The 23,192-nt window shown below is 45.3% G+C and overlaps 2 protein-coding genes across 3 annotated transcripts in view; one reads left to right on the top strand and one right to left on the bottom strand.

Moving 5' to 3' along the window:
• Ccdc146 (coiled-coil domain containing 146) overlaps positions 1-23,192 on the top strand; it is a 163,159-nt gene that overhangs the window by 50,967 nt on the left and 89,000 nt on the right. The window lies entirely within an intron of this gene.
• Fgl2 (fibrinogen like 2) lies at positions 9,963-16,021 on the bottom strand. The gene is made up of 2 exons (XM_023565110.2): positions 14,986-16,021; positions 9,963-12,980 (listed from the first exon to the last, which is right to left on the bottom strand). Exons 1-2 carry the CDS (start codon positions 15,968-15,970, stop codon positions 12,274-12,276), a joined length of 1,692 nt encoding a protein of 563 aa, XP_023420878.2. The 5' UTR covers positions 15,971-16,021; the 3' UTR covers positions 9,963-12,273.

Raw genomic sequence — 23,192 nt, 5'->3', positions numbered from 1 at the left:
TGTTGGCAGCTTCAAAATGACGCGTGTGAAAGTTGGTTCTGCCAGGAATCTGGGATGTTGTCAGAGTAACAATCTGAACAGGCTGTGATCAGTGCCACGTAGGAGCCACGAGAGCCTTGAAAACCAGGACAAAGAAAAGCCGGTTGGTCCTCTCTTCCTATCTTCCTCTACTCATTCTGAAAATTTTACTGAGCTTCCTACAACACACCCAGGGCCAAGAAGAGGAAAATGTGTTTTCCCCGTCTGTGTGGTTTATTTCCCCCTCTTTCCCTTTCCCTGTTTCTGTTCCTTCACTGATGTAATGAGGCTCCCCTTTGTGTGTGACACTGAGTGTGGACCTATTTTTAATGACACACTGAATGAAGTTTTAATTACCTTATTTTTATTGATGTTTAAGCTACTATTGTAACAACTTGACTAAACGTTAAAAATAGTAATCTGAACTTGGAAGGTGTCTTTTTAAAAACACTGTGAGCAGATGTTGTATTTCAAAATAATAGGAAAAATAATGATGTTTTGCTCTTCCTCAGAAAATCCTTGAGGGAGAAAGTAAATTGGGTTTCGAAAGCTGGTGGTTCTTGACAGAAAATGTGCGTCTGGCAAAGATCGGACCTTCAGTAATCCACGCATTGGAGCTGAAGACTGGAGGCTGAGGGTTAAAATGCAGAACAACGTTGTCAGTAAAAATGCACACATAGGTGCGGGCATGAGTGTGGAGTGGAGATTCTTATATGTTGGAGCCTGTTTTAAATGTTAGTAGAAACTCTGATGGGTAGGAAGGCAATACAGCAGATGACAATTGCCACTGGATACCTAATACCCGCAGTCCCAGTTCTCGTGGGGCACTGAGCACCGCGCCGTACTGAGTTCCTGAGTGGGAGTACCTAGGTTGAGGGGCAGAAGGAAGGCGCAGGGCTGCGCTTCAGTGTGCTTTACCGTGCTTTTCCAGCAAAGGGCGGGACAAGGGTGGAGCGTGCAGCTCACCCGTGTGCACAGCTTCCGCAGGCTCTGGGCACAGGCACAGCCTCAGCCGTGTGCTGCCTGGCACTGGGACGCTTGGGGCAGCTGGGCATGGACTCTGGATTAGTTAGTGTGCATCTGAGAAGTGAGCCCTGGGAGGCAGACGGGGTGGAAGGTGAGGGCCAGGGAGGCAGGAAGCCAAGGCAGGGTGACTCAGGCCTATCACCTTGTGGGGCTGCCCAGAACCAGGTGTAGCTGGGGAATGCACAGAGACCAGATGTTAAAGGATCAATTTTACAGAAAATCAAAATGTGATTAATACAAAGCCCCATTTACATTTCCTTTTGTGTGTGTGTGTAAATTATTTTCATGTTCTTTTGTCCTATTTCTTTACTGAGTGGTTTGGGGTTTTTTCTAATACATTCTTAACAACTCTTTATGCATTTAGAAACTAGGTCTTCAAGTTTAAACTGCACTATTTTCTCTTTTTGGATTTTTTTTTTTAGTTTACTTAAGGTGATTTTCCATCTAGTGGGGTTCTTTTTCTTTAATGTGCATTTATCTATCTTTTCTCTGTAGCGTCAGGATTTTTGTGTCACATTTGAAAAGACCTTTGTTACCCTGAGGTTATAATTCGTTTCCTGTGTCTTCCGGTATCTTGCCAGTCTGAGTCATCGTATTTTAAACTTTGATCCATCCGGTGAACACACTGGTGGCAGAGGAAACAGGAGATCCCAGTAACAAGCTTGGGAGCCCCATTATCTCCTGAGGCAAAAGTCCTTCACAGATTCTCAGCCCACACGTACTTAGGCAGGGACAAACCAGGACACACGGATGACATCAGAAACATGAAACGTGGGGACATAAGAATGACCTGATATTAAGCTGTAGATTAAGAAAGAGTTTGCCTCCTATAAAGGCTACAAGCTAAGAGCAGACAGGCTCAAAACAGTACATCTTAAGGGTTTGGGGAATCAACAGGGGGAGCGGCAGCAGGTTGACTGTTCTTGGTCGTAGCTGCATGCCTTGCTGTGTAATTTTCAGCAAGGTGTGTACAGGCTCTGAGCTTTGCTTTATACTAGTGATACAGTTTTTGGTTCATGATCCTTGGTACACACCTCACTGTGTACTATGGTACATATTATGGTTTAAAAACTGGCGGTCAACTTAACACCAGCTGAATTCGATCGGCATGGTGCTGTGTGTAGATGGCCCACTTGAAGAGAGTTGCCAGCATAAGGGGAGATAAGGAGAAGAGTGTGGCATTGTGGATTCTCTTAAGTGTTGTTGTTTGGAGCTGCTAGTTCTCCTGGAGAAGCTCGTCATCTGGTTTCCCCAATATGAATTTGACCATTCTCATCAGAGGAGCTCAGGACCTTGTCCCTGAGAGTGGCTGTGGCTCACTTTGGGGAGCTCTGGTCCTTAATTTGAGCATTGCTTTCTGGCTCTGGAGGGGAAGATGTGTGCTGTTTAATCTGCAGAAGCTTATCATGCTGGCTTCCTGATGTACTCAGCTGTTCTCATAGTCAGAGGAGCCCAGGACCTCACTGTCACTGAGCATGGCTGTGGTGCTTTTCAGGGGAGCCCTGGCCCTTATTTCGAGCATCGCTTCTTGGCTCCACTGCAGAACCCTCAGCCTACTGGCACAGCTCCTTCACTCTGCTGGCAAAGACTTTCTGGCTTCCATCACTGACCTTTGGGTCTTCCCAGCACAGGTTTGTGAAACAGACTTGCATGAGTCATTGTGGAGGGCTCTAGGCCTCTAGCTGGACTTGTGGGAGGCAATGTCATGGGCTCTAGGTCTTCAGCTGGACTCATGCAGGACACTGTGGTGGGATCCAGGCCCTCGACTGGATTCTCTAGTTCTTTAGTGTTATGGACAGATTTCCAGTACTTTCTTGTACTTAACTCTGGATGATCATCATAAAATGATATTATAAATGATGTGTTCTGTAGGTAATTGTTCTCCTTGAAACCCCTGACTACAACAATATCTCAGCCCCAGTTCAGTTGCCCTCCTTACCTTTTTCTCTGGTGGAGATCTTACACAGAAGACCCATATCCAAACAGCCTAGCAGAAATGCCCATCTCCTCCGGAGCTGGGAAGCAACCTGGCTGTGCTGAGACTTCTTCAGGAAGTGGCCTCATCCGGCCTGACACCTCCACACACCACCCTGTCCGGCAGATGCTTCTCCACTGTCCCCCTAACCCTCCCTGCAGCCCCTCCAGGACCCGCCTTCCCACCCTCCCGCTGGCTGCTTCTCGTAGCTCCGCCCACCTTCTCCCTGATGTCTTGGGCTCTGTCCCTATTAGGGACGTGTCCGCAGGGCTCCTTCCAGGTTTCCTTGCCACCCTGGACCCTGTCATCCTCTCGAACGTCCAGGCGTGGAGCCCAGGAATTCACATGCCAGGAGGAGCTTGGAGACACTTGGATTTGAATTTTCCCTTCTTTGTCATGAAGACTGTCACCTCCTGCAGTTACATCCCTCTGCTGTGTGACCTGTGCTTTCACCGTCCTCTGTCACACAGCCCAGGGCTCAGAGCATTAGCTCCCGAGTGTTTTCCCACGGGCCACTGGTGCTGTCTGTCTGTACCCCAGAGGAGGCTGGAGAACACTGCTGTCCTTCCGTCTCTGACCTGCACAATTCATCTTTCCACCTGGCTAGGATTGCACCTTTCTCTTGAAGCATCTCATTTCCTGATCACTTTTACTTCCATAACCCCTTCTGCAGAGCGTTGTGCTGGCCTCCTATTGTTTGTTTCTCTTTTCTGTTTGCTGTTGTTGTTGCTGTCACTATTTGATAAGATCTTTCTGTGTTGCCAAGACTGACCTTGAATTGTTGCACTCAAACGATCCTCCTGCCTCAGCCTCCCAAGTAGCTAGGACTACAGAGACACACACACACAATGCCTTGCTCTTATTTTTTAAGCTACCCTAAAGACCGTTAGGAATTTTGAGAGTAAAAGTGATGGTACTGATATTCAGAGGAAACTTACTTAGCTCATATCTGGAGTGCAGCCATGCCCAGCTTTTCAAGAGGGTGATTTCAGACAGTAATTAGTAAAGCCCCCACTAAAGCAGCCACACTCCAAACTTAAAAAGGACAAGTTTCTTGAAGGCATTTCCATCCACATCAGTTCAACCCAAGTTCCTACCGTTACATATCTGGCATTAGAGCATCGTACATTTATTCCAGCTTTATTTCACCAGCCGAGTCCTCAAAGGAGTATGCAACAGGGATGCAATGATTATGAAATATTTTTTTAAAAAAACCAAAAACCCTACAATCTTCTATGAAATCCAAGCCAAGTCCTTAAGATATAGGAAAGCAGAAAGAACTCTTCCAGCTGGACCGTTTGCCATGTCGCGCCTCCTCTGGGATCCTCCCCAGCCCTGCTTTCCCTGGCTGCCCCGAAACAGTCTGCAGAACATTCGGGTCCCTGGGGACATAGTTTGAAAGCCCCTCTGTGGGCTGTGTCTGCCTCTCCTCCGTAGTCACACGTGCTATCAGGGTCCTCTGGGCTTGTTGTAGCTGGCTTAATAGCTAAGAATAAATCGTATAGAATAGAAATTTAAAAGGAGCCATTGCCAACCCCATTCATGGATAAATGGAACATTTTAAAAGCATTATTCTATCTGACAAACGAATATAAGAACTTTGGCCTTCACATGAGAAGCCTTACAGCTTCCAAAGAACTTGCACAGTGCTCTGTCCTGGAGAGGAATGTGTCCGGCGGTGGATCTGCCATGTAACCATGGAGCAAAGGAGTGTTTGCACAGCAGAAAAGCTTGTTGGCCTTTTCTGTCAGAGTTGTGAAAATTTTTGACTTAGTTGCAGGAGGAAAAGATGAATTTGAACCCCTAGGTTGAGTAGGGACATTAACATACCTCAAAATATTAATTTTGAAAATGCTTCCTGTCAAAAAGTATTATATAATCAGTTTGCTAAGCTAGGAAAAGAAATGTTTCCTACAACTGGACTCACTTTCCACTGTGTAGCTCACCCGGAGAGTTCGAGGAGGTTTCCTATGTGTGCACGTGGTCCGTGGGAAGTTAGCGCATTTCATGAGAAGCACCAGGCCCAAGACAGCTGAAAGCAAGTGATGAACCAAATAGTGGACCACTGTAGCCACCGAGGCTTTCGTCTTCCCCTCAGGGGAGACGAGCAGTGAGCGCAAAGTATCACCTCCCTGCACAGCATTGACTGCGGTGAGCCAGGAGTCTGGGGATCCTTCTGCAGCGCGTGGGGCAGGGCTGGCACTCAGGTAAGCAGCGGCTCCACATTCTTAGTGTGGAGAAGCAGGACCTAACTCGACATTAAAACAGGTCAGACCCTTTAGGAACAGCTTCCACTACTGCATGGGAAATAAATGCAGGCCATTCATTTTGTGGACCCGTCTTTGATAAACTTCTATAACATAAGGATAAATTACTCTGATCTTGGAGAAAATGAGAATATTTTTTCAGAGAAAAAAAATCTGAATAAGTTTTCTTACGCAGTGTTCCTACATAGGCTGTACTTCCCACAACGCCTTCGGTAATAGAGGAGCCAATGCTGAACATTAAAGTCAGATTTGCATTTAGAGAATTATTTTGAAAAAAGACACGTGGAAAACTTTAAGCATATAGCAACATGCTATCTGTGCTCAGAGTTGGCAAACGGTAAATACTTGCGGGATTCAAATGATAAACACATGCCCGGCATGGTGGCACACACCTAGAATCTCAGCAGTGGGGGACTGAGGCAGGAAGATTGCCACGGGTTCAATGTTCCTAACGCCGAAACTACCTAATGAGACCCTGTGTCAAAAAAACAAAATCACAAATTAATACCAATTAAAGGACTAAGAGAAGGAAGGCTTACATATTTATTTTTACATGTGATTTTTTTATTTTCTAAAGAGTATAGTGTAGATTTCCTCTCTAACTTGCTAATAAAATAATACAGATCTTTTTGAGAGCTGTTATGTTTGCAAAGGTGTCACCCATCAGTTAGTTAGAGCATGACTTTAATGTTGGTTTAGGTTCATGATTCTTGCGTGACTTTTGCCTGCCTAGAGGAGTTACTTATCTATTTCATTTATATAAGCAAGTTTCCTTACATGTTATAGCATATGTGTTATGTAACATGCATAAATATGTGTGTAACAAGTCACAGTCAAAAGCATGTGTGTGTATTTGTATCTTAATGTCCATATCCACCCATCAAAAAGGGAAACCTAGCCAGATGCAAAGAGTAACAATTATTTCTACTTGAAACTGGAACTTTAATGGATATTCTAGTGCTGATACTTTGAAAACTATTAGGGAAAAAAGATTTAGGTTGTCTTTAATTTGGATGACTTTTGGAAAACATCTGTGAAAGAAGTGAAGTTGAAAACCATTAATGTATCTGTCTTAGTTACTTTTCTTTTATTGCTGGAACAAAATACCACACATCCAAAGTTAAAGAAGGAAAGGTTTGTTTAGCTCACAGTTTGTGGAGTTTCAGTTCATAGTCAGTCCTGGCTCCAGAGCAGGGTGGCACGTGGGAGGGGAGAGCAGTTCATGGAGACAGGAGACAGCAAGAGCACAAAAAGCGAGCAAGCCTTTCTCCCTCCTGTTGTAAGCAGGCTACCAGACTTGGGACAAGTGTAGCACACTAGCTCCACGCCCTTTTGTTCCACAGGCTCAGGATGGTTACCAAGTGAGGACCCTGGCCCCTTACTGAGTCACTTAGTTAAACTTATATAAACTTCTCAAGTTGATACTATGAATCAACCATTACAACATCTTGGAACACAAACAACAGCCCCAGGATATGTCCTGGACAACCTACAGGTTCAAGAGTTTCAAACTGACACAAGATATCAACTATTACAGTATCTAAAATAATGAACATAAGAATAAAACCAACCTGTGCATAACTAAAAGTTCAAAATCATAGCAACGACTAACTTATGATTGTAGTTAATTAAATATCCATATATTGTTCTTCAAACTGGACAGTATGCTATTAAAACTTAGAATGCCTTTGGCTCTATGGCCCAGTTCACTTTTCTTTTGCTGTGTGCATTTGTGAGTACACACGTGTAAATACACGCACAGGTCTGTATGGCAAGACCTCAGCGTCCGGGTGGTGTCTCCCAGAGGGCCACTATCCAGGCTGCAGTGAGTCACACAACTGGGACACGGCTTCCTAGGTCAGGAGCAGCATTTTACAGAATACCTCGTGGAATAGTATAGTAGTTTTTAAAGCTATCTCAGCGAGTCAACAAAAGAATGAAGCTAATACCATGATTTCTGAGATTTCCAGCAACTCAACAACAACAACAACAACAAAAAGTGTTGCTGGCAGAAGCAAAGCAAAGCAAACATTCCACAAGGAAAGCAAGTTCCGGTGGGAATGGCGGCCTGCCCTCTGCAGGCGCGCACGCAGAGACACCTACTTTGGGTCGGTACAGGAGTGCTGCTCCTTTGGTCGGAGGCTGTGCACACCGGCTGGTCCCGGGGCTCCTGGGGCGCATGGGTTGCTTACTCTCTGTACTGCAGCAGCTCCCAAATGTGTTTCTGGATCTTGATGTTCTTACTGAACTTTAATGTCCACTCAGATGTCTAGAACATTCACGACCTTTGATTCCCCTCTCCTCCACTCCGCGCCTTACAAACCTGTGAGACAGACTCCCTGAGTGGACTCCCTCTCGGCAGTTGGTGGCAGCCCTGTCTTCGCTCAGGCTGAAATCCTGTGATTGTCCATGATGCTCCTAATGTTGATACTGTCCACGGCCGAGCCTCGATCAGCAGATTTTGTCAGTCTGCCTTCAGAATGCTGCATTTTACTGCAACTATTGGGGTTCAGTCCTCTGTCACCAAGATCAATGTAAGCACATCAATCAGAGTCCTTGATCCAGTCATTGCTTTCATTCAGCAACAAGTGCAACTTTTAAAACTTTGTGGAATCTCTCCCTACTCGGCTCAAACCCCTCATGGCTCTGATCTACCCAGAGTACAGGCAGAATCCTTTCCGTGGCTTACAAGGCCTGCAGAATCCCACCCCATGCCTGCACATCCACAGCTCCCCCAATCTCTCTGATCTTATCTCCTACACCCCACCAGCCCAGACTGTCAGCTTTTGCCAGCAGTAGAGCATGCCAACCACGTGCGGGTTCCAGATCTTCACTCCCATTCTCCCTTGGCTTGGAACACGCTCCTCTCAGATAGCACCTGGCTCACGCTGCCCCTTTATCTCTGTGGAGATAAAGTCCTGCTTCATGTTTAACAGCATTGACCACATATGCAGTTGGTAACATGTAAACGTGTGGATTTTGTCTTACTGATCACTGATACATCTCCAGACTTCTGCACATGGTGTATACTCTAAATATTCATTGGAAGAATTAAGGCAGGCTCTACCCTGGATCTTCTGTCTCCAAAAGCCTCTGAATTTTAAGACATTTCTGACTTTTTGACATTAGTTAACATGAGCTGCTATTGCATCTAGGTTTGGGTTTAAACAAGCAAATGAGCAGAACCAAACAGATCTGCATTCTCATAAATATAACTGTTGTAATAAATTTGGTGATGACTAAAGTTATTTCTTCTTCCTTAGTCAAGCAACCTCAAAATCGTTCTATCGGTCTTCCCTAGCTTTCTGCTGATGAAAATTAGCAAGGCCTTCCAGACTTCCCTCTAATTGACTTTCTACTTGATATCCGGACATGCCCTGACTACAGGTCTGTGGGTTTGGAGGAGTGGGGTGCAGGGAGCCTAACAGAAAACGTGTCTACCAGCAGATACTATTACCCCATAATGACAAACCCTGAGTTTAAGTGACCAGGCGAAACCACACAGCTTGCAAATGGTGGCACCTAAATGCAAAGATGGAAGTCTGGCGAGACCCAGGGGTGGCGAGGATGGCATTGTGTCCAGACCCGGGGACCGTCTCTGCAGAGCAGTGAATGCGTGAGAGAACATGATCTGTCCCCTCACAAGGCATCCCATGTGCCAGTGACTGATGGCAGAAACTGGCCCCGGTGGTCAGGCAGAATCCATCCCTGAAGGGGTTGCACGCTGGAATTTCTCTCACAGGAAGTGAGGAGCTGCTGAACGTTCTGTGCAGGGCAGAACCGTATTCCGTGACAGTTCCCTGGGTGACACGGAGGATGAACTAGACCGGGCTGTGAGTGGAGGTCCAAGCTGCCTTGGGAAGGGGACGATGAGGGCCAGACCAGATCAGCAACAGAGCAGTGGGAAAAGGGCGGACGGAGCTGAATGACACGAAATGAAACTGCACACTTCATACTGCAAGTGTGTCAACACATTCTAGGGGGAAGTAAGACACTGGTGTTCCTCTATTTTTCCCTTACTGCCAATGAATGCAACCGTACTGATACATCTCCAAAGGGCAGGTAAACACTGTACCCCTTTTCAGACAAGAGCAAAGGGGTCAATAGTATTCTACAAACAGTGTTCCCACATTGAAGAAAAGACATGAAGATTAAATCTTTTATGTTTGTGTAAAAAAAAACATGAAACATAACCCTAAGTACATATAAAAGGAAACTTAATTAAGAGTTTATCCCTTTTACCTTGAAAACCTTCTTTTGGGTAGCAAGTCAAAAATAATGCCAGGAATCCCAGCATTCTGGGACCCTAAAGCAGAAGGATTGTAAGTCCAAGACCAGTGTGAGCAATTTAGTGAGAACTGTCTCAAAAAGAGGAATTTAAAAGGGCTGGAGGTGGAACTCTGTGTACAGACCCTGGCTTCAATTCCCCAGTACCAAAAGAAAAAAAAAAAATAAAGAAAATTGATACACGTGCCAATAATCCCTTGGGAGCATAACTACTTCAAATAAAGTTTGATTGTCTTCCTTCTCAGTGATACGTGAGCCAATTGTACTTTGAATTTCTAAGGCACAGTTTCAGGCAACATTTTCAAAAAATGACCTTTTAAAGTTTTAATTAAGATAAACAAATGAAACCACGACAAGACTCTTAAGAAGTATATTTGAAAGAGCCCACATTTATGAACATTATCATTTATTAGTAAATAGTTATATTAAGGCAAAGGGGTCTTCAGATACAGCCTACTATTAACACGTTAAAGATTGTCACAGTCTAGAATAGATTGTACAATCAATGACAGAAATTATCCCAAAAAGAAATTTCTGTGTTAAGGAATTTGTTAGGAAAGTGTCATAAAAAATGGTAGAAAATAAAGTCTTGATCCTTTGAAAAAATGTGCAGAGATAGAGCATTCATGTGGATTCATGATTATTTGCCAGATTTCCCTGAAATGATGACTAATTCCCATTAAAATCAGTGGGCACTCTTTCAATAAGCATAAGTTTCGTTAGAACTGTATCTTGAGATAAGTACATTTTTTATATCTGACAGAAATTTACTTAACTTATACATGTATTAGTAATTACACTTAGCACATAAATGCCTTTATCTGACACAATACATTGTGTAACATCAAAATGTATTCAAATCTTCTTACATCTTTTTAAAAAAGTGAATAAAAGAAAAAAATAAAATTGGTTATATCCTTTACATTTAGTACCACTAGTAGATACATAGCCTTGAAATTTGTATTTTACATTTTGACCATCATTTAATTCTATTTGCACTTACTCTAATATTTTAATAATATTTCTAATTACTTATTTTGTATAATACTTTCCTGAAAACCTTGTGTTAAATATTTTTGAGAGAATATCTTGTTTGCTTTTTTAAAAAAAGATTTTCTAAAGGGTTAAATATTTGAACAACTAACTTATTACCTAAAACTACTGTCATCCTTAATCAGTTTCTTTTTTTAAAAAAAAATGCGTTTGTTTTTTGAGACAGGGTTTCACCATGTAGTCCAGGCTGGCCTCTACCACTAAGGAATCATCCCGCCTCAGCCTCTCCAGAGCTGGGATTACAGGTTTACACCACCATGCCCAGCCCCTTAATTATTTTCAAAGAACAGGCAAAGTTGCATCTTTGTCAATACATTTTGCAAATTTGTTATTTAAAATACACTAGAAGTTAAAGGTCAAACTTGTTGCTACGACTTACATACAGTATGATACTTCAAATTTTCAAATTGATAGGGTTTTTAAAATGTACAGAATACTGCTGTTCTTTCTAAAACAATACTTCTCATGATGATTAAATGCATTTTAATAATCATTTCAGTACAATACTTAGCTCATAGAGGGTTACTTTAAACACTTAGATCCAGGTATTTTCATTTGGTTAAAAAAATACATGTCTTTGAATTTCTGATAGCAAAATAAGAAGTGCATTTGTTAAGTTGAAATATGTAATATCAGCTACTATTTTATATAGTTCAAATGTTTTTAATAAATATACTTATTCATTCTATAAAAGTTGGCTTCTATCAAGTATCACTCAGGCACTAAGATACTCAGGCACAGTGATACTAAGACACTGCATATAAAATTGGCCTTCAAAGTATAAATAGATCTTTCCCTGCCCATTTTATCCCCAAAAGAAAAGCAACCAGTAGTCTAGCACAGTAGGAGCAATCTCAAATTAAAAGAACTACTGTAGAAACTGAACTGAGAAAGGTAATCATTATGTTAGAGTGGTTTTTACCCTTAGGAGACTAACAAGTTACAGGCCAGAAATGAAGTACTTTAAACCAAGGTTTTCAAAGTTATGTTATTGCTGCATGTTTTCTTGATGAAACTGCTACCGCATTTTACAGTATTAAACATGTGCCAAATGCAAATGGCAAGAAAAGGCCGTATTTTAAAGTCATGAGTGTTACATGAACAGGTTTAATTACATACATGATTTCCTTTACTTGGAAATTAAGACACTGCAAAGTCTTCCTGGCCCAAAATAAATGCCATAAAATGAGTGAGCTTATCTCAGAATAAAAGTTGCAGAGTCAAGAGACAAATACACAAATAAACATTTCTAGCCTGAAAAGAGTGACAGATTTTCAAATCCGCAGGTTCAGCCATAGCCCGAATGGAGCGTGCTTTCTGCAGAATCTAGCTTGCTGAATAAAAACACTTTTTATAACAGAACATAATACAAACAACGAAGCGATTCTAACTAATAGAACTTAAAAGACTTTTAAACAGAATCTAACATTTCCAATGCTGACATGCATCCCTTGGTTAACAGCAACGAGGGAGTCTCTAAAATGCCTGTTTTCGGCTTTGTTGCAAACACTAGTAGCATTAGCACCTATGCTGGGAGCGCACCTGCTGGCTGGAACAGGAGCAGGAATAAGCAGAACCCCGACGGGCTGGGGCTGAGGGCACGACTTGCACGATCAGCTACCGCGGCCTGGAGAGGTGGCCCAGCAGTCACGGCCTGAAGTGCCTGGGTCTGATCATCATCGTGACCCTTTTGAAGGAGGACCGGTAGCTGTTGGGTTGCGCGTCACTCATCCCAGGCCAGGTGCCCCAGAAAATGCCGTTGCGGACCCCCTTGTACTTCTGGTGGTAGTATTTGCCATTTAAGTTTGCCGAAAGACAGGCGTCGAACCACCAGCCCGAACTGTAGTAGCGGCCACAGTTGCCGGAGGGGTAGCGGTCGTTGTCCCTGTCCGGGGTGGTGAAGAACCTCAGGTCGTGGTTGTAGTGCTTGCTGAAGCGCAGGGCATCCCCGGCTGTGCCGTTGTAGTTCCCCAAGTGCAGCCGGTACTTGAGGAACTCGTTAGCCACGTAGAAGTGGTCGTACTCGGCATAGAGCCTGATGCCCTCAAAGTCCTCCAGGTCCACCCGCAGGACCATCTCCTTGCTCTTGGTCAGCAGGTGGATCCTGTCGTTGCCCAGCCAGAACTCGCGGCGCAGGTTGCCGAAGCCAGCCTTGTAGTCACGCCAGCCTCTGGAGAAGTTGGTGCTGCCATCCAGCCGGGCCTGCAGCACCGTCCAGCCCCCGCCCAGCGTCTCCATGTCGCACAGCACCTCGAAGCTGCTGTTCCTGGGGTCAGGGGTGACTCTGTAGGTCTCGCTGCTTCGTCTGCCTATCACGTAGTAGTCAGAACAATCTTTGTATATCAGATGTTGAACTGAAGGGAGAGGAAAAGAAAGACATTAGGCGATGACCGAGAAAGGAAGGCGCCTGGAGAATTCTCTGTGTGCTCAAAGGCAGTCTGCATGGCTAGCCAGGGGCCCTGTGGGAACCTGCTCTGCCCCACCTGCCAGAGTCCAGTCAGGAAAAGCTCGAGGAAGCCTGGGGACAGGGGCTGGTGTTAGGGCGTGCACAGGGCCCTCTACTGTACCCTGGGTTGCAACAATGGTGACGACGTCAAGCACAGGGACATCTAAGGAGGATCCTATCTGTGCTCGGCACCCTGCCAAGGAGCAGAGAGTGATTTCACCGCTGTCTTAGGGTGCAGGTGTTTTGCCAGTTTACTGATGAGGATATTTAGGTCCAAACAGGCTCAGCCCAAGTTCACAAAAGCACTGAGCTAGGACAGGAACTCAGATCCCACAATCACTGCATTCCTCGGTCCTAAAATTCTGACGACTGTCACCCTTCTGGGCCTCCAGTGCAGACGCACAGAGGAAGCCCTGCTTCTGATTCCCCTAATCTGAGGTGGCTGATGGCTTCCACATGGCGGGGGGGGGGGGAGACTTCATAGAATACACTCCAAATTTACAGTATAGCATTAACCATAGATTCGCATTTATTTTGCTTGATAGCTATGTAAAGAAACACAAGAGAAAAAAGTCTTTTTTTTCAACAGTATACCAATATTATTCTACATTTATTATCTAGGAAGGAATAATCAGCCAGTAGTCTACATGTTTGGTTCTAAAGGAAACAAGAATTAATGTTCAGGATAATTGTTGTCAGTTACCAGAGTTTTGTAGAAATCAAAGGCATACGTACTGCCAGATGATTTTTATAAACATATTCATGACAGATAAGTTTAGCAGAAGATTATGCTAAGGTGTGAAAATCTGTTCGTGTGTATTTAAAACACAGATTCCCTGTCTTCCAGACTTTCAGGAGAAACATGCACAACAGAATATCATGCACCTCGGTACCACCTGCCCTGCAGCATCACCTTAGCTGTGAACCTGCCTAGCAACATGCAGGGGACACCAGCTACAGGCTGCCAGGAACATGAGCAGGACTGGTCCCTGACAACGTGACTTCCTGTCACCAGCAGGTTCCCCGGGGATGGGCACGCCCAGGGAGTAACATTCCAGCAAGTGACCTCTGCCATGTCCCTCAGCCGCCCTTTGGGAAGTTGAAGTCCTAAGACCCAAGTGGGTCTCCCAAGGGTAACAGCAGTGGTTCCAGGAATCCAGATGGAAGGGCGTGGCTTGGGGGAGCCAGTGCCCTGCAGCACGTGAGCAGAGAAGGCACTGAGGTCTGTGTCTCTATTAAAATTAATCTGAGTTGCACTTTTACCTATCTGAATGCTAGCTACGGTAAAGAAAGAGCTGAGAATGTTCCTCAGTGCCATGCCAGAATTCTCCCCTTGTAACACTTTTGAGCCATTAAGTCTCAAGGCAAAAGGTTTTACCTACATGTGAAGCAGCTTTTATTCCAACTTTACAAATCCCTGCCTTCACCAGAGAGTGAAGATTACGATTATTTAGCAGGTGACTGGGTCAAATCTCGCAAAGACCACTCGCTGCTACATGAGACGGGGCAATCGGCCAACTGCAAGAAAAGCTGATTTCTAACAAAGCGCCACTGCAAACACTGCCTTATCGCTCGTTTTTAAACACTTAGGCGAAGCGATAAAGTACTCTGGAAAAGCACTAAAGCATAAAATTCTCTCTCTCTGCATCTCCTTGTGTGTAGGTCTGGTGTTGTTAGCCAGGAAGATCTTGAAATGGAAAGAGCTTCCTAATAGCGCCAGAGCTAAGGATTTCTGTAATTAGGTCCTGCAACATTTCTGAGGTCACTTCTGAGAAGGCGGTTGTTTTTCTTGGACACCTTGAACCCACATGAGGCTTATTTACTTAACCCATCGTCTGTTTAACTTGCTGGCTCAGGTTAATGTTTACAGATACCGTCCTGAACAAACGATCAGGAAACATTGTTGCACTCACCGGGCCTGGACTGCGTCTGTTCTTGGCTGGGGCACTGGGAGCACTTCCCGTCCAAACTGTTGACCACGGACGTCAGGTTGGCCACCTTGCTGTCAACGTAGTTCTCGATGTTGTTCATGTTTACGAGGCTCAGCTTCTCCAGCCGCTGCTGCAGCCCGCCGATCTCCTCCCGGGCGCCCTTCAGCTCCGACGACAGCTTCTGCAGCTGGCTCTCCAGGTCCTGCACGCGGAGGCCCTGGTCCGGCCCCGGGGGTCCGGGGCTGGGGGGCAGCGGGGGCTCTCCGTGCTCGTCGGCCTGCAGCCTGCAGTCCTGGCAGGACTTCTGCAGGCTGGCCACGGCGTCCTTGAGGGTCTGCATCTCCTTGATCACCTCCTCCAGCCTGCCGAGCGCCGCGGGCAGCGGGATGGTGAGCGGGGGCAGGCGCACCTGCAGCGCGCACTCCTCGCCGCCCGCCCGGCCCCGGCCGCAGCTCCCGCCCGGCCCCGGCTCCAGCTCCAGCCGCGCGGCGCACGCGGGGCCAGCGCCGCCATCGCCCTGCTCCCGGCTCGCGTTCCCGGCCGCCGCCGCCGCCTGCGCCCACCCCGGGCCGGCCAGCAGCGCGGCGCCCAAGCAGCACCATAGGGGGAGCCGCATCTCTGCGGCCGCCCGCCGGGGCGCGCGCTTTATAGCGAGGCCGAGGCAGGCGCGGCGTCCCCGGGAAGGGCGGGGCGCGCGCCCCGGCGGGCGGAGGGACCCGCGCAGACGGCGACACGAGGGGGCGCGGGCCGAGATCCCCACAACGCGGGCGGGGGCGCTGCGCCGCGGCGAGTTCGAAGCCAGCCCGGGCTGCGGGCAAAGCTGTGTCCCCAAAGAACAAAACCCGCGGGCCTGGCGTGGTGGCGCACGTCTGCAATCCGGCACTCGGGAGGCTGAGGCAGGAGGATCGCTGCAAGCTGAAGACCAGCCGGGGCTGCAAAGTGAGCTCAAGGCCGGCCTGAACTGCATAGGGAGACCCTGTCTCAAATAGACAAGAACAAACAAACAAAAAATAAAAACAAAAAAACACAGGCAGACGTCTGGAATTGTGGCCGCGGATCGGACACCCACATGCAGCAAAGCTGACTCTCACGATTTTTATAAAACACGGCGAGTCTTTCGCCTCACATAGAGTTTGTTGCGTTTGGAGCAGTTGCGTTCCACCCAGTGCCGGGCGGGGAAGGGGCGTAGGGGATGAGTGCTTATGTACTGAGTTGCCAAGCGGTCTCAAGTACAGAACTGCTGTTAGAACGAGGCCCGGGGGTCCCTTTTCCCTGCCAGAGTGGGGCACCGAGGACCGAGTCGCCGGGCCTGCAGGTGACACCTTCAGCCTTTAAACTTTTCTGAAAAGAAGGGGAAGTTGGTGGCTGGGGCAGTGACGTCTGTTGCATCTGCAGGAAAAAGGGAAGGAAGGCGGGTGGGGGCGGGGTGCGCGGTCAGCGGGGCCTGCAGAAGGCCTGCGGCTGCAACGTCCTTCCTCAGAGCGCCAGCGCCTCCCTGCCCTTCCCCGAGGATGTCCACGCTGCGGGTGGCTGCCTGTCATCGCTCCCCTGTCGCCCACTCCTTCCCAGAGCCTGGCACTCAGGCCTCTGCCTGGCCCGGCACCTGCCCGGCCCGCGTCTGCACCCGCGCAATCTCTGGCTTTTCAGAGTGCGACAGGGACTGTGGCCGCTTCCATCGGGGAGACCTCCTCGTTGGCATGCGTTTTGCATATTGGTGTCTCATAAGATTGAGTTTTAAAAGGGTCGGCATAGGCACTGACCCCCCACCGTACCCCACTGTACCCCAAAGCGTGGAACTAGAGGAGAGGGGGAAAGGGAGGCAGACGGATGAAAGGATCAAAATGTCTAACATGCACGTGTGGATCTACCAAAATGGTGCTCGTTACTCTGTATAACCAATTTTTTTAAAGAATAAGAAAAGAAAAATATTCTATTGCTTTAAAAGTGTCAAAAATGACTGACATGGATAGAAAACCAATCTCTTGATTGTATTCGCTAGGGCACTCTGTAATCTAATCTGGCATTTATTTCGGTTTCCCTGACTTCCCTATATCCGCCTTCATTCCCTGCTCCTAGTCTCCCGAGGCAGGAGGCGGCTCCCCACTTCTGTCCCTTTACCGGGCAGGCTGGGGTCTCAGTGCTGGACTGCCTCCCACTCCCACAGGCGTGGAGACTCCTCTGCTGGGCTCGGCCTCCCTTCCTGGCCCGGGGAGGGTCTGGCTGCGCTTCCCTCCTCCGGGAGTGCAGGCTCAGCCCTGGGGGTCAGGGGCAAATGCGGTGTGGAAACCTAAGGTTCTTTCCCGGAACCATCCACCACGCCCCACACACCTACACCTCCCGCGCTGGCTTCTTCCAGCCTGTTAATAAACCATTTCTTCTTTTCGTTCCACTCAATGTATCCAAACCCATTTTAGATATTTTTTTTTTAACTCCAGCTAAAAACATTTCATTTTGCCCTGCACTTTTAAGCTGTCACAAACCTATGCTGTGAGGGGAAAATTAAATTCATGATTAGATAATTTTTAAAAGAAAGAGAATGATGACAACATGAACTACTGATAAAATAGAACTATGTGGCCATGATGTTGACCCTGGTGCATGACAAACACTTGTGACAAACTAGGGTTTAACGGTGTAGTCCCAACATGTATTTATTTGTTTATTTTTGGTCCCAGGGATCAAACTCACAATCTCGTGCATGCTAGGCAGGCACTTGTGCAGCTGAGCTAAACCCCGCTGTCCTGTGTTTATTAAGGGTCTTTTATACACCCTGACCAGGGCGTATAGAAAATGCATGCTGCCACCTTAGACATGCATCGTATTTAATTAAGCACCTCCTGCATGCAAGATGCTGCCCTGGGCATTTGAGCCCACAGAAAAATCAGACAAAAATCCCTTTTTTTCTTCTCAGAAAGGGACCTCAAGTGCTCTGCGCTTTCTTCATATTGGACTTTCCAGTGGAATCCTAAGCACTTTTATAGTTTTACATCTAACAAAAGGGTAGCCTTTGGACTCTCGCAGTGGACGTCATGTGTTTGAGTCAGGGATTTGCTTTCTAAGCTCTAGGGCTGATTCTAGGGGCCTGCACACCTGGCCTCATCCTGGGCTAATGGCACAAGCTCCACCTCAAAAACCTGTGTACCCCTGGGGGACTGGCTCTGTCCCTTCAGGATCTGCTGGAAATTCCCCAGAGGAAGCAGAAAACTCTGTATTAATCAGCCTCATTGACACTGATAAGTTCTCCATTTAAAAAACTCATTGGCCCTTGACCACCAGACACATTTCATGGCCAGCACATGAAAGAGCTCAGCCCGTGTGTGAGTCCCTGAACCATGGGGCACAGCCTTGCACCGCGGTGAAAAGCTTCAGCCGCTGTCACCTCTGTGCTTCCTGTCACCTCTGCAACACCACCTGTCCTTAGAAACAGTTCAAAGCCATAAATGACCTACCTGGGGCTTGACAGCTCTTAAGAGTCAGCGCTGGACTCTGGACCAGGGTCTAACTCCAAAGTCCACGTCTTTCCCTTGTGCTGCGCTGTCCCGTGTTTGGGGGAGATAATACTAAGGCTACCCCAGAGAGCCTGGAGCCTGGTCAGTGCTAAGACCAGTCCGGAAGCACTGAAGGCCGTCCAGCAAAGAAGTACTCCCCTCCACCACACACTCAGGACCAATTTCAGAAATGGATCTTCTGCTAGAAACCAACAGGGAACGGTGTTGTGGGATGAGGTGTTAGTGCAGCATCCTGGCCTGGGTAGGAGGTTAAAGCGGTGTGGAGGGAGGGGCAGGCGGAGGGGCTGCAGACCTTATTGGCAAGCAGTGACGGAAGCCTTGCGCTCCCGTGAGAGAGGAGAGATGGCTAGAGGAAGAGACAGGACCGTCAACTCTGAAATATGACCACGGTTACGCGGAAGTAAAGTCATGGCCTGGCCCAGAGAGGAGCAGACACATTTCTGTTTTCAATGCATTGAAAACATCAGTGTTGCCAGGATACCAAGAAGTATCAGTCAGACATCAAGGTAGGAAAACAGGCTCAGAATAGGTATGAATGTCAATTTGAAGAACAAGAACTAAAAGGATGGTCAAAGAAATAAGATGAGAACCAGAGAAGTTAAGAGAGGGCTCCAGTGGGAGGAGACCTTCCAGCAGCCAGAGCCTGAGGAGCTGACTTCCGTCCCTGACCAGCCCCTCTGCCCTGGACCTCCTGCCCCTCTCCTTGGGGAAGGCCTCTGACTTCTCCATGTCCACTCCTGGGTCAGATGCTGATTTCTCTAGCAATATCAAGATTGTCCTTTTTACCCCAAATCTGCCCTCAACCCAGGACTGGCGTGTGATCCTCACAAATGTGTTTTCAGAGCTAAACAAACTAACAGCGGTACATGGTGGGCTTTTAAAGTAGGAATGCCTCTTTCTATGAACCCTCCATGAAAATTGCATTCATTCTTTTATTTTAAACAACAACAACAAAAAAAGGAAATACAGAATTTCAAAATAAAATAATAGGAAATTAACACTGGTTCATATATTGCATATGGTTATCTTCAAGGTAGTTGCTCAGATTACAAGACAGGAATGAAAAAATTCTTTTATATTCATAACAGATTTAGATGTCTTTTCTAAAATGAAGTGTATTCAACAGAGGATCTGCATTTTCTGTATTTGAATCAGACTCCTAAATTGGGTTTTCATTTCCTCTAATACAGTTTGTTTTTAAGGAAATACATTCTGTTTCTGTTTGATCCAAAGAAATAAGTACATTTAATTAAAAATATGTATTGCTCTCAGGGGGTTTTGTTGATTTTAAGCTTGATAATTTAACATATCTGTGGTTTTCTACTTGCTATATTTAGGAAGCCCTAATTATTCTTTAGGGATTATGTCCTTTTCTGATAAGAAAAACAAACCGTGCACTTTTTAAACTACTTGATTTGAATTTTCAATGGTAAATAATGTTTATTTTAATTTTTCTTGGTCTTAGTTGTTTATTATAAACTTCATGGAAAGAACTTTAACCAATTCTGATTTCAGCAGCCTGTAGAGAGATAAAGAATTACCTGGTTTTTGTTAAAGCTAGCATACTTGTTAGATTCTTTACTAAGTCTCTCACTGGGGTGTAGATGAGGAAATTCAAATGAGAAATTTCTCCAATATGAACCTACCATGAAGACCCATTACATGACTCTTAAAAGCTCCTGGACCAACTGAGAGAAGCACAGGTCGGAAACCTCCAAAGATCTATTGTTACTGCCAGACACAGTCATCTGTGACCTCATGGTCCTGGTATTCAGTGAGGTATCCAAGGCTTCTCAGGTTAGCATTTATAGAACTGGACTATCTCAGAGAAGTCATGGTACGTCCATTCACCAACATCTACCAACATTGTTTCTTGTTCCAAAATCCACACCAAGCCGGAAGTCACAGAGAAGCCAAGAAATTCATGGGATGTGAAATCTAACTTTGCCATTCTTTCTCTAGACATTCAGAGACAAACACTTTGTATAACTAATTTTGGAGAACCAAACTGTATTTATTTCTTATACTAGGGAATGTCTTAGTTTCCTTTTAGGTTCTTGAATCAGTGCAAGCAATAAAATTATGGTAAGGAAATTATGAAAAGCAAATTGTGCATTTTGGCATTTTCTCTCCATTTCTTGTTATTCATGTTATGTTACATAAAATCATCACAGATACTTTGGCAAATATTGAATCATTGCTCCCAGGATTGGGGTTTCTGTGAGCTACTAGTCTGATAATTTTGTCAAACGATCAGTGCATAACCTTGCTTAAGTGTGTTTCAGTGGTGTAGCACTGATTAACCTGATTGGATTAAGACATTCCTGGATAGCTGATTGGATCGTGGGAGCTCTGTACTTATCAGTGGATTGATCCATTGGTGTGCACAGGCAGAGGTGCTGTTAGGAGATGGAGCTTAGCTGGAGATGGGTCATTGGGTGCATGTTTCTGGGGGGTAGATCTCTTGCTGTTTCCCTGAACTCAGGTGTTGGCCACCATGAAGTAAGGAGCTTTGGTCTACCGAATTCTTCCACCATAATGTTTCTGCCTAGAAGGAGCTAGCTACAGACTGAACCCTCTGAAACCATGAAGCAAAGATGAACTTCTCCCCTTTAAATTGCGTTAGGGAGTTTGGTCCCTGCATGGCCAACAGAACTATAATGCATGCCTGCAGGAAGCTTATATCGCAACCTTCTCATGCTTGAGAACTTTGGACAGATCTTCAGCACTGTGCACAGGGAACCTGGAAACCAAAGTCACCAGAAAAAAACTCAAAATGTGAAAACATGGTACTAAATCAACTGCAAAAGGATCCTTGTTTACAGTATGAAAATTTAGACAAGAGGGCATTGCATCCTTTGATGTTGACTGGGAATTCTGTGTTTGCAAATCAAAATTCTTATGTGTCCATAAATGATCTACTAGTACTGATTTCAGGGGTACAGTTTGGGTCTGGAAAGTTCTCACATGTTAAAGACTTGGTCCCCGGGCGTGCTATTGGGAGGTGTAGAACCTTTACAAGGCGATGTCTCCTGTGACATCTTCAGGTCACCAGGGCTGCCCTTGACCCCACCTTCGCCTTCTCCTTCACTTTCTGGGCATGACAGGAGCAATTTTGCTCCGCTTCAGTCTCCAGCCTTGATAAGCAACTGAAGACGAAAGCAACAGGATCAACTGACTGTGGCTGAAATCTCTAAGACCACCAGCCAAAAGAAACCTTTTTGTTCTTTAACTGTCTCAGATACTTCTAGGAACAGAATGCAGACTAACACAGTTACAAATAAATTTTAGTGAGTAGGTCAGTTAAAACATGGAATCCGTGAAAATGAGGACTATATAAAATCCATGGCTTTAAATTCTTGGAAATGTTGAAACATTTTTTTTAAGCTTAGGTAGTTAATTTTTTTTTTATTGGTACCAGGGATCGAACTCATGACTGCCTGCTTGCGAGGCAGGCGCTTATGCCGCTGAGCTAAATCCCCAGCCCCTAGGTAGTTAATTTGGCTTTACTTGTTTTAGTATTTTCTTTCCTTGGGGTTTTTATTTATTTTGTCTGTATTTGGCATTTTGAAAAATGTGTAATTATAAAATTATATAGAACATAATATGTATAATGTTATATAATACATTATGTTATATGTAATATATTGTTATAATAATATATACAAGTGTAAATTTGATTATAGAATTTAGCATTAAAAGTTATGTCAGTAATCCTGTGCATTCATAGGAACAACGTGCTGGCTAAATGATTCTTATAGGAAAGTAAAAATATTAGTTCTATGCTGAGTAATTTCATGTAGAATGTGTTTTAGAGATCTATCCTTACACTCTTTAAAACTCATTCTTAAAAGTCTCTTAAGTTTATCTCTGGAAATATATGTATCAAAATGAGAACTAATAAATTTAAAAGATCATCTCTACTATGCTGGTAATTAAAATTATGAAATGGAATAAAAACTGTAGTTTCAATGGTCAAGCATTAAAATATACTGGCAGCTCATCCAAGTTCTTCTAAGAAAATCTATTTTTAAATGACTTAAAGTATATATCAGTATGAGATCTAGATTATGCTGTTTAATCTTTTGTTTTGCCCCCTGTTTGATATTATCTGCAAGCCATTTCCTGTTATTTGCACTGAAAACTGTTCAGAGTAGGATATCACCAGACATGGGATTACTTGGCCCTGTCTAGCTACGGTTATATCATGACTTTCTCAGCTTGTGGATTTAACAGTTATTTTTATGCTTTTGTATATGAATAATATGACACAGATTTTGACAATTAATACCAAGTCCAGCTGCAACAGTTGCTATTGCACAGGAAAACGTGTCAAAATAGACACAGAGTATCAGTCAAATATAAATACAGATTTAAAATAAAACTCCATTCGTTACTGTGATCATCCTCCAGGAATCGACCGATACTAGAATGGAAGAGCTTCAAGCCCCCTTCTTAGTGAAGAACCTCTGTCTGCTCTCTTGCCGCTCCACAAGGCCTTAGGAAGCTCAGCCTGGTGTTTGTCATCTGTCATTTGAAAAGCGCAGGTCATGTGTCTGCATGGCCCTTTTCAGGTGTAGCATTTTATAACTCTAAGCGTCATTGATTAGCAGCCATATGACAGCAAAGCACATCATCGGAGGTAAACACTAATTCCAAGAGAAAATTATGAAGATGATC

The sequence above is a fragment of the Cavia porcellus genome, unplaced genomic scaffold, assembly GCF_034190915.1.
Source record: "Cavia porcellus strain 051 isolate PalLab524CR breed Dunkin Hartley unplaced genomic scaffold, mCavPor4.1 scaffold_2, whole genome shotgun sequence".
Classification (NCBI taxonomy): Eukaryota; Metazoa; Chordata; class Mammalia; order Rodentia; family Caviidae; genus Cavia; species Cavia porcellus.
Note: the sequence above shows the minus strand (reverse complement) of the source record. Positions and strands in the feature narration are given on the sequence as shown.

Excerpts from the sequence above, each read along its gene's own strand:
- Fgl2 (XM_023565110.2), bottom strand. The coding sequence starts at position 15,970 with ATGCAGTTCAGGCCGGCCTTGAGCTCACTTTGCAGCCCCGGCTGGTCT. Across the intron at positions 12,981-14,985 it reads ACAGACGCAGTCCAGGCCCG|TTCAACATCTGATATACAAA; the intron begins GTGAGTGCAACA and ends CTCTCCCTTCAG.